Source organism: Bufo bufo, chromosome 1 (genome assembly GCF_905171765.1).
Source record: "Bufo bufo chromosome 1, aBufBuf1.1, whole genome shotgun sequence".
NCBI lineage: Eukaryota > Metazoa > Chordata > Amphibia > Anura > Bufonidae > Bufo > Bufo bufo.
The window spans coordinates 345,666,229-345,678,286 of NC_053389.1; the positions used below are offsets into that span (position 1 = coordinate 345,666,229).

General features: G+C 44.6%; 1 protein-coding gene across 1 annotated transcript in view; it reads left to right on the forward strand.

Moving 5' to 3' along the window:
• SLC4A9 (solute carrier family 4 member 9) overlaps positions 1-10,881 on the forward strand; it is a 251,606-nt gene extending 240,725 nt beyond the window's left edge. The window contains exons 22-23 of the mRNA XM_040442704.1: positions 8,476-8,622; positions 10,788-10,881. Of these exons, the coding sequence (XP_040298638.1) occupies positions 8,476-8,622; positions 10,788-10,841 (201 nt within the window). The 3' untranslated portion in view covers positions 10,842-10,881. The remainder of the gene's footprint in view (positions 1-8,475; positions 8,623-10,787) is intronic.
• The last annotated feature ends 1,177 nt before the right edge of the window (positions 10,882-12,058 follow it).

Genomic DNA, 12,058 nt, shown 5'->3' on the forward strand with positions numbered 1-12,058 from the left:
TATAGGGCTGTGCACATGAGCGGTGATTTTCACGCATCACTTTCGTGTTGCGTGAAAATAGCAGCATGTTCTATTTTGTGCGTTTTTCACGCAACGCAGGCCCCATAGAAGTGAACGTGGCTAAGTGAAAATCGCAAGTATCCGCAAGCAAGTGCGGATGCGGTGCGATTTTCACGCATGGTTGCAAGGAGACGATTGGGATGGAGACTTGATCATTATTATTTTCCCTTATAACATGGTTATAAGGGAAAATAATAGCATTCTTAATACAGAATGCTTAGTAAAATAGGGCTGGAGGGGTTAAAACAAAAACCGGGCTGCGCGAACAGGTGGATTAAGGTGAGTTAAATTATTTTTTATTTTTTTAACCCCATCAGTCCTATTTCTATATCTACACTGCGTGCAGAATTATTAGGCAAATGAGTATTTTGACCACATCATCCTCTTTATGCATGTTGTCTTACTCCAAGCTGTATAGGCTCGAAAGCCTACTACCAATTAAGCATATTAGGTGATGTGCATCTCTGTAATGAGAAGGGGTGTGGTCTAATGACATCAACACCCTATATTAGGTGTGCATAATTATTAGGCAACTTCCTTTCCTTTGGCAAAATGGGTCAAAAGAAGGACTTGACAGGCTCAGAAAAGTCAAAAATAGTGAGATATCTTGCAGAGGGATGCAGCACTCTTAAAATTGCAAAGCTTCTGAAGCGTGATCATCGAAAAATCAAGCGTTTCATTCAAAATAGTCAACAGGGTCGCAAGAAGCGTGTGGAAAATCCAAGGCGCAAAATAACTGCCCATGGACTGAGAAGTCAAGCGTGCAGCTGCCAAGATGCCACTTGCCACCAGTTTGGCCATATTTCAGAGCTGCAACATCACTGGAGTGCCCAAAAGCACAAGGTGTGCAATACTCAGAGACATGGCCAAGGTAAGAAAGGCTGAAAGATGACCACCACTGAACAAGACACACAAGCTGAAACGTCAAGACTGGGCCAAGAAATATCTCAAGACAGATTTTTCTAAGGTTTTATGGACTGATGAAATGAGAGTGAGTCTTGATGGGCCAGATGGATGGGCCCGTGGCTGGATTGGTAAAGGGCAGAGAGCTCCAGTCCGACTCAGACGCCAGCAAGGTGGAGGTGGAGTACTGGTTTGGGCTGGTATCATCAAAGATGAGCTTGTCGGGCCTTTTCGGGTTGAGGATGGAGTCAAGCTCAACTCCCAGTCCTACTGCCAGTTTCTGGAAGACACCTTCTTCAAGCAGTGGTACAGGAAGAAGTCTGCATCCTTCAAGAAAAACATGATTTTCATGCAGGACAATGCTCCATCACATGCGTCCAAGTACTCCACAGCGTGGCTGGCAAGAAAGGGTATAAAAGAAGAAAATCTAATGACATGGCCTCCTTGTTCACCTGATCTGAACCCCATTGAGAACCTGTGGTCCATCATCAAATGTGAGATTTACAAGGAGGGAAAACAGTACACCTCTCTGAACAGTGTCTGGGAGGCTGTGGTTGCTGCTGCACGCAATGTTGATGGTGAACAGATCAAAACACTGACAGAATCCATGGATGGCAGGCTTTTGAGTGTCCTTGCAAAGAAAGGTGGCTATATTGGTCACTGATTTGTTTTTGTTTTGTTTTTGAATGTCAGAAATGTATATTTGTGAATGTTGAGATGTTATATTGGTTTCACTGGTAAAAATAAATAATTGAAATGGGTATATATTTGTTTTTTGTTAAGTTGCCTAATAATTATGCACAGTAATAGTCACCTGCACACATAGATATCCCCCTAAAATAGCTAAAACTAAAAACAAACTAAAAACTACTTCCAAAAATATTCAGCTTTGATATTAATGAGTTTTTTGGGTTCATTGAGAACATGGTGGTTGTTCAATAATAAAATTAATCCTCAAAAATACAACTTGCCTAATAACTCTGCACTCCCTGTATGGCCTCATGCACACGACCGTTTTTTTTTTAAGGTCCGCCAAAACGGGATCCGTAGGTCCGTGATCCGTGTTCGTTTTTTCTTCCGTGGGTCTTCCTTGATTTTTGGAGGATCCACGGACATGAAGAAAAAGTCGTTTTGGTGTCCGCCTGGCCGTGCGGAGCCAAACGGATCCGTCCTGACTTACAATGCAAGTCAATGGGGACGGATCCGTTTGACGTTGACACAATATGGTGCAATTCCAAACGGATCCGTCCCCCATTGACTTTCAATATAAAGTCAGGAGTTAATATACCATAGGATCGGAGTTTTCTCCAATCCGATGGTATATTTTAACTTGAAGCGTCCCCATCACCATGGGAACGCCTCTATGTTAGAATATACCATCGGATTTGAGTTAGATCGTCAAAACTCACATCCGACAGTATATTCTAACACAGAGGCGTTCTCATAGTGATGGGGACGCTTCAAGTTAGAATATACTAAGAACTGTGTACATGACTGCCCCCTGCTGCCTGGCAGCACCTGATCTCTTACAGGGGGCTGTGATCAGCACAATTAATCCCTCAGGTGCCGCACCTTAGGGGTTAATTGTGCATATCATAGCCCCCTGTAAGAGATCAGGTGCTGCAAGGCAGGAGGGGGCAGACCCCCCTCCCTGTATTTAACTCATTGGTGGCCAGTGCGGCCCTCCTCCCTCCCCTCTATTTAACTCATTGGTGGGGCTGTGATCAGCACAATTAATCCCTCAGGTGCCGCACCTTAGGGGTTAATTGTGCGTATCATAGCCCCCTGTAAGAGATCAGGTGCTGCCAGGCAGGAGGGGGCAGACCCCCCTCCCCTTTATTTAACTCATTGGTGGCCAGTGCGGCCCCCCTCCCTCCCCAGTATTATATTCATTGGTGGCCAGTGCGGCCTACCCTCTCCGCCCCCACCTAATTAAAATCATCTTCCCCCATCATTGGTGGCCAGCGCGGCCTCCCCTCTCCCCCCCCCAATTAAAATCACTTTCCCCCATCATTGATGGCCTGTGCGGCCTGTCCTCTCCCCCCCTAATTAAAATCACCCCCCCATCATTGGTGGCCAGTGCGACCTCCCCTCTCCCCCCCTCCCTACTTAAAATAACCCTCCCATCATTGGTGGCCAGTGCGGCCTCCCCTCTCCCCCCCCCTAATTAAAATCACCTTCACCCATCATTGGTGGCAGCGGAGAGTTCCGATCGGAGTCCCAGTTCAACCGCTGGGGCTCCGATAGGTAACCATGGCAACCAGGATGCTACTGCAGTCCTGGTTGCCATGGTTAGGCCTCTTTCACACGACCGTTTTTTTCCCCCCGTTTACGAGCCGTTTTTTGCGTTCCGTATACGGTCCGTATACGGTCCGTATACGGAACCATTGATTTCAATGGTTCCGCAAAAAAACCGGAATGTACTCCGTATGCATTCCATTTCCGTTTTTCCGTTTTGCCGTTCCGTTAAAAGATAGAACATGTCCTATTATTGCCCGCAAATCACGTTCCGTGGCTCCATTCAAGTCAATAGGTCCGCAAAAAAACGGAACACATACGGAAATGCATCCGTATGTCTTCCGTATCCGTTCCGTTTTTTACGGAACCATCTATTGAAAATGTTATGCCCAACCCAATTTTTTCTATGAAATTACTGTATACTGTATATGCCATACGGAAAAACGGAACGGAAAAACGGAACGGAAACGAAAACACAACGGAAACAAAAAACGGAACATGGATCCGTTTAAAACGGACCGCAAAACACTGAAAAAGCCATACTGTCGTGTGAAAGAGGCCTTACTTAGCAATTTTAGAAGCATTATACTTACCTTCGCTGTCTGTGACCGGCCGGGCGCTCCACCTACTGGTAAGTAAAAGGTCTGTGCGGCGCATTGCCTATAGCACAGACCTGTCACTTACCAGTAGGAGGAGCGCCCGGCCGGTCACAGACATCGCAGGTAAGTATAATGCTTCTAAAAATTGCTAAGTAACCATGGCAATCATCCTGGTTGCCATAGTTACCAATCGGAGCCCCAGCGATTAAACTGGGACTCCGATCGGAACTCTCCGCTGCCACCAATGATGGGGGAAGGTGATTTTAATTAGGGGGGGAGGGGAGGCCGCACTGGCCACCAATGATGGGAGGGTGATTTTAAGTAGGGAGGGGGGGAGAGGGGAGGCCGCACTGGCCACCAATGATGGGGGGGTGATTTTAATTAGGGGGGGGAGAGGACAGGCCGCACTGGCCATCAATGATGGGGGAAAGTGATTTTAATTGGGGGGGGGAAGAGGGGAGGCCGCACTGGCCACCAATGATGGGGGAAGATGATTTTAATTAGGTGGGGGGGGGGAGAGCGTAGGCCGCACTGGCCACCAATGAATATAATACTGGGGAGGGAGGGGGGCCGCACTGGCCACCAATGAGTTAAATAAAGGGGAGGGGGGTCTGCCCCCTCCTGCCTGGCAGCACCTGATCTCTTACAGGGGGCTATGATATGCACAATTAACCTCAGGAGATCGGGTGCTGCCAGGCAGCAGGGGGCAGTCATGTACAAAGTTCTTAGTATATTCTAACTTGAAGCGTCCCCATCACCATGGAAACGCCTCTGTGTTAGAATATACTGTCGGATTTGAGTTTTCACGAAGCTTTTATGCAGACGGATCTGCGATCCGTCTGTGTGAAAGTAGCCTACTGCCACGGATCCCGGACGCGGATGCCAATCTTGTGTGCATCCGTGTTTTTTCACGGACCCATTGACTTGAATTGGTCCGTGAACCGTTGTCCGTCAAAAAAAATAGGACAGGTCACAAAAACGGAACAACGGCCACAGATGCACACAACGGTTGTGTGCATGAGGCCTATATCTAAGCATTCTGTATTAAGAATGCTATTATTTCCCCTTATAACTTATGGCCCAAATCCATGACGCCTGTGAGAAAGAGGCCTAGGGCCTCGTTCACACATACGTATGGCTTTTATAGTTTTTTGCGGTCAGTTTTTCAAGGATCCGTCGTTCCGTTTTTGAGTTCCGTTGTGTTTCCGTTTCTGTTCTGTTTTTCCGTATGGCATATACAGTATACAGTAATTACATAGAAAAAATTGGGCTGGGCATAACATTTTCAATAGATGGTTCAGCAAAAACGGAACAGATACGGAAGAAATACGGATGCATTTCCGTATGTGTTCCGTTTTTTTTGCGGACCCATTGACTTTAAAGGAGCCACGGAACGTGATTTGCGGCCAAATATAGGACATGTTCTATCTTTCAACGGAACGGAAAAACGGAAATACGGAAACGGAATGCATACGGAACACATTCCGTTTTTTTTGCGGAACCATTGAAATGAATGGTTCCGTATACGGACCGTATACAGAACACAAAAAAACGGCCCGTACACTGGCAGAAAAAACGTTGGTTTTTTTCTTTTTTGGGGGGGGGGGGGCAGAAAATTGGTGCACATTACACCTGAAATATTTGTCAACTTCTTGATGGCGTACAATGCCGTTGCCGTACATCTTTTTCTGGCACATGGACCTCCTGAAGAGCCCTGTGTCTCTTAGGCCTCATGCACACGACCGTATTTTTTTGCGGTCCGCAAAACGGGGTTCCGTTTTACCGTGATCCGTGACCGTTTTTTCGTCCGTGGGTCTTCCTTGATTTTTGGAGGATCCACGGACATGAAAAAAAAAGTCGTTTTGGTGTCCGCCTGGCCGTGCGGAGCCAAACGGATCCGTCCTGAATTACAATGCAAGTCAATGGGGACGGATCCGTTTGACGTTGACACAATATGGTGCCATTTCAAACGGATCCGTCCCCATTGACTTTCAATGTAAAGTCTGGAGTCCCTTTTATACCATCAGATCGGAGTTTTCTCCAATCCGATGGTATATTTTAACTTGAAGCGTCCCCATCACCATGGGAACGCCTCTATGTTAGAATATACTGTCGGATATGAGTTAGATCGTGAAACCTCATTTCCGACAGTATATTCTAACACAGAGGCGTTCCCATGGTGATGGGGACGCTTCTAGTTAGAATATACTACAAACTGTGTACATGACTGCCCCCTGCTGCCTAGCAGCATCCAATCTCTTACAGGGGGCCGTGATCAGCACAATTAACCCCTCAGGTGCCGCACCTGAAGGGGTTAATTGTACTATCATATCCCCCTGTAAGAGATCAGGGCTGCCAGGCAGCAGGGGGCAGACCCCCCCCCTCCCCAGTTTGAATATCATTGGTGGCCAGTGCGGCCCCCCCCCTTCCTCCCTCTATTGTAATAATTCGTTGGTGGCACAGTGTGCGCCCCCCCCTTCCTCCCTCTATTGTAATAAATCGTTGGTGGCACAGTGTGCGCCCCCCCCCCCCTTCCTCCCTCTATTGTAATAAATCGTTGGTGGCACAGTGTGCGCCCCCCATTGGCCCCCCTCCCTCTATAGCATTAACAACATTGGTGGCCAGTGTGCGGCCTCCCATCTCCCCCCCCCCCCCCCCGATCATTGGTGGCAGCGGGTTACTAGCAATAGTACAATAGTAAAAGATTCATACTTACCTGGGAGCTGCGATGTTCGTGTCCGGCCGGGAGCTCCTCCTACTAGTAAGTGACAGTTCATTTAGCAATGCGCCGCACAGACCTGTCACTTACCAGTAGGTGGAGCTCCCGGCCGGACACGAACATCGCAGCAGCAGCCAGCAGCAGGTAAGTATGAATCTTCTACTATTGTACTATTGCTAAGTAACCATGGCAACCAGGACTGTAGTAGCGTCCCGGTTGCCATGGTTACCGATCGGAGCCCTAGCGATTAAACTGGGACTCCGATCGGAACTCCGCTGCCACCAATGATGGGGGGGGGGGAGATGGGAGGCCGCACACTGGCCACCAATGTTGTTAATGCTATAGAGGGAGGGGGGGGCCGATGGGGGGCGCACACTGTGCCACCAACTAATTATTACAATAGAGGGAGGGAGGGGGGGGGGGCGCACACTGTGCCACCAACGAATTATTACAATAGAGGGAGGGGGGGGGCCGCACTGGCCACCAATGATATTCAAACTGGGGAGGGGGGGAGGGTCTGCCCCCTGCTGCCTGGCAGCCCTGATCTCTTACAGGGGGCCGTGATCAGCACAATTAACCCCTTCAAGTGCCGCACCTGAAGGGGTTAATTGTGCTGATCACGGCCCCCTGTAAGAGATCGGATGCTGCCAGGCAGCAGGGGGCAGTCTTGTACACAGTTTGTAGTGTATTCTAACTAGAAGCGTCCCCATCACCATGGGAACGCTTCTGTGTTAGAATATACTGTCGGTTCTGAGTTTTCACGAAGTGAAAACTCAGCTTTGAAAAAGCTTCTATGCAGACGGATCTTCGGATCCGTCTGTATAAAAACTAACCTACTGCCACGGATCACGGACACGGATGCCAATCTTGTGTGCATCCGTGTTCTTTCACGGACCCATTGACTTGAATGGGTCCGTGAACCGTTGGCCGTGAAAAAAATAGGACAGGTCATATTTTTTTCACGGCCAGGAAACACGGCTCACGGATGCGGCTGCCAAACGGTGCATTTTCCGTTTTTTCCACGGACCCATTGAAAGTCAATGGGTCCGCGAAAAAAAATGGAAAACGGCACAACGGCCACGGATGCACACAACGGTCGTGTGCATGAGGCCTAAGTAAAAGAAAAAAAAGTTTTAATAATTTTGATGCATCATACATCAGCATATTTTCTTTCATTAAGGGCTCATGCACACGACCATATGTATTTTGTGGTCCGTATTTTGCTGAACGGAACAGCTGGCCCCAGATAGAGCAGTCCTATCCTTGTCCATAATGCGAACAATAATAGGACGCGTTCTATGTTTTTGCGGAACGGACATGCACACGGAGTAACTTCAGTTTTTTTTTGCATACCCATTGAAATGAATGTCTCCGCATACATGAATGTCTCTGCAAAAAAATGAAACGGACACGGAAAGAAAATACGTTTGTGTGCATGAGCCCTAAGATTGTTATCGGAAACACAATTCTTTATAAATTCCCCCCATTTGTGATTGCAACAAACAATTCTTTAATAAAAGCTTTTTGACATGTTTTCTCCCAAATGTGGGTTCATCGAGATCAGACATTAGTAATCAAAACAAAGTCAAGGAGGAGAGAAATGCGAGCACCATATAATCAATAGTAATATATGAGGCAATAATAGCCTGGCCCTGACATGTCCCTATTTAAGCACCAGGCTTTGTTTTTATGAGATTATTATATTAGTTGAACATTACTGATTTTAATGAGAATTTTTTTAAATCTACTTGGTTATCTGTCTGTGAAAGCACATGAAGAAATGTATATGAACTCATTGAACTCAATTTTATTTAGGATGGATTAGGATGAAGTCGTATTTACTGATTTCTGGCTGCCTTATGCCTGCTATTGGCTTTACAACAAAGACTGCAGTCAAAGTCTGCCAGCTATTCCAAAAGCTGAGTATTTTCTCAATCTGTATTTTACCTATTTCAGCTGTTGGCTCTTGCTGGCATACGGAAAGCTATGGAGTATATTTTCTCTTTACATGATCTAAGCTGGCTGGATGACATATTACCAGGGAAAGTTGTCACTGATGAAGAACCTAAGACAGAAGATTCAGATTCAACTGACAGTGAAGATGTAAGTAAACATTTTATTAAATGCATTCATCATAGAATGTGGACAAAATATATTAATTACTTTCAGTGGCTAAATATTCATTTATACCTTGTTTGTTAGTTAAAGGAATTCACTATTGATGATAGGTCATCAGTATCTGATGGGTGGGGGCCTGACTCCCGGATCTGCCACCGATGAACTGTTTGAAGAGGCCATGGTTCTCTAGTAAGCACAAAGGCCTCTTCCTTTGCCATTGACATCACATTCATTGGCACATGGTCTATTTGCAGCTCCATACCATTCAAGTGAATGGGTCTGGGCTGCAATACCAAGTTTAGCTGCTACACATTTACGACACTGTACTTGGTATGCTATGAGGAGGCCACAATGCCCACTGAAGTTGGACCCTCGCACATTATATATTGATGACCTATCCTGAGGATAGGCCATAAAAATTGAACTCCCAGAAAACCCCTCTAAATAATATCCACAAGTGATTTATTGGATGTATATTGTTAAGAGTTTTGTAGGGTTCAACATGATACATTTGTGAAAATAAATAAATGGCTCATACAATAAATATGGTAAAACACTAGTCAGTCGAAAGTCCCCTCAAAAGACCAATGGACAATTCATGTCTGGTTGGAGAAACACAGGTTTGATCCCTAGTGGTGACAAGCCATTACTATCTGTGAAATAGTCTCCCCCAGCTTATGGCATCAAGAATGGCTTGGATGATATATTGAATTAAAACAAAATAAACATATAAACTTGTACAATCTTTGTTTGAATTTTGATTCAGGGTCTGATGTTTTAGGGCTGTTCTTCTGATGGATCAGATAACAGTAATGTGAACACAGCCTTACTGCTGAAACCCTCCCCACTATAATGGGTCCACTCCTTGAACTTTAGGGCACTGCACGGTTAAGTCCACACCAATAAATTATACCTGACGCTAACATTGACCTATAACTCGGACTTCCCACTTCTGTTATTTGCTCAGTTATTACCATTACTTATTGTGCGGCAAATTCAGGAACCAAGTATATTTTCTGTGGGTTTAACCCATATCTGCTTAAGGCCTCCTGCACACGACCGTATGGCTTTTTCAGTGTTTTGCAGTCCGTTTTTCACAAATCCGTTTTTTGTTTCCGTTGTGTTTCCGTTTCTGTTCCATTTTTCCGTTCCGTTTTTCCATATGGCATATACAGTATACAGTAATTACATAGATAAAATGGGGCTGGGCATAACATTTTCAATAGATGGTTCTGCAAAAAACGGAACAGAAACGGAAGACATATGGATGCATTTCTGTATGTGTTCCGTTTTTTTTCAGAACGTGATTTGCGGGCAATAATAGGACATGTTCTATCTTTAAACGGAACAGAAAAACAGAAATACGGAAACGGAATGCAAAACGGTGTGCAGGAGGCCTAAGGCTGACAATTACAGAGCAAATAAGCGAAGTATGAACTAAGCCTACTAGTGAGGCACAGACATTCTACAGAAGGGATTCCAACGCGTGTGTTTGCACTGCCATAACATGGATTAAAACAACCTTTTTTTCTCGACTACTTTATTGGTGCTGCCTCTATGTTCTTATTTTGTTCCACTAAAGAGTCATTGGGACACAAGCAGGGGCACGCAGCATTTTTGTCTTTTTTTAATTTGCTGTATGCATTTTGTTTGTTTAGCTAGGGGTTAACTAGGAATGTTGGTGGCCTGCATGATGATGTGCACAGACATATATGTGACCTGCCTGTCATTCAGACGTACTGTAAAATCATGCTTCATGACAAATTAATTCAGATCGAAGCAAATGTTTTTGAAAAATTAGGCGATGCAACATATAGAATTTTTGAAAACCTTCTCTAGTAGTAAAACCTTCTCTAGTAGTAAAACCTTCTCTAGTAGTAATGGTGACATTCAGAATAGTACACCATTGTGCATTCAAAGTACTTCACACATACCATAGCAAGAATAATAGATATATCGGCAATATCTTGTTTCCAGGTAGCAACAACAACAAAGAAAGAGCAGATAAGTGACTTAAAAAGTATTATAGTATATAGATATTAGATTTAATATTTAGAATTGAGAGCTGGAAAATCCATATAAAAAGTATTTTTTTTTACAGTATATCACAATGTATATAGTAAATGTTTTCTTTTTTTGTTTCACTCTAGTCCGAATTAAAATATCAAGAAAAAGCTCCTGAAATTAACATTTCAGTAAATTAGAACAGTGAAATAGATCTGTTCTGCAACGAGAAATGGTAAGAATATCAGTTTAACTAACAAAGTGGCATATTGTACATTTTAATTAATGTTAATCCAAGGTAGTTGTTGGCTACTGTGCATGAGAGATCCGTCATCCTATCCAGTGACAGACACTCTCTACGGGGCAGAGATTTGGCAATAAAGTATTGTTGATCGAGCACCATAGTGCTCAGGGGCTCAGGCCGAACACATCGGGATGCTCGGGTGCTCTAACGAGCATAATGGAAGTCAATGGGAGAACCCGAGCATTAAACCAGGCATCCCCTGCTCTAAAGAGGGGAGGGTGTCTGGTTCATAGGAAAAGGTCAGAAATTGATGGAAACACCACCAAAATGGTTCGGGAACAGCATGGGGAAGATGTCTGGATGCATCTTGGACTCCCAGGTCGATGCTGGGAACAATGTTGTCCGACTAGTATGCCACTATTACAGACTGACAATAATACACAGAAAACCAAAGAAAAAAATTGATTTTAGAGGAAAAATTGTTAGGAAACATTCTTTCCTATATACAAACCGGATTCCAAAAAAGTTGGGACACTAAACAAATTGTGAATAAAAACTGAATGCAATGATGTGGAGATGGCAAATGTCAATATTTTATTTGTAATAGAACGTAGATGACAGATCAAACGTTTAATCCGAGTAAATGTATCATTTTAAAGGAAAAATACGTTGATTCCAATTTTCACGGTGTCAACAAATCCCAAAAAAGTTGGGACAAGTAGCAATAAGAGGCTGGAAAAAGTAAATTTGAGCATAACGAAGAGCTGGAAGACCAATTAACACTAATTAGGTCAATTGGCAACATGATTGGGTATAAAAAGAGCTTCTCAGAGTGGCAGTGTCTCTCAGAAGCCAAGATGGGTAGAGGATCACCAATTCCCAGAATGTTGCGCAGAAAGATAGTGGAGCAATATCAGAAAGGTGTTACCCAGCGAAAAATTGCAAAGACTTTGCATCTATCATCATCAACTGGTCATAACATCATCCGAAGATTCAGAGAATCTGGAACAATCTCTGTGTGTAAGGGTCAAGGCCGTAAAACCATACTGGATGCCCGTGATCTCCGGGCCCTTAAACGACACTGCACCACAAACAGGAATGCTACTTTAAAGGAAATCACAGAATGGGCTCAGGAATACTTCCAGAAACCATTGTCAGTGAACACAATCCACC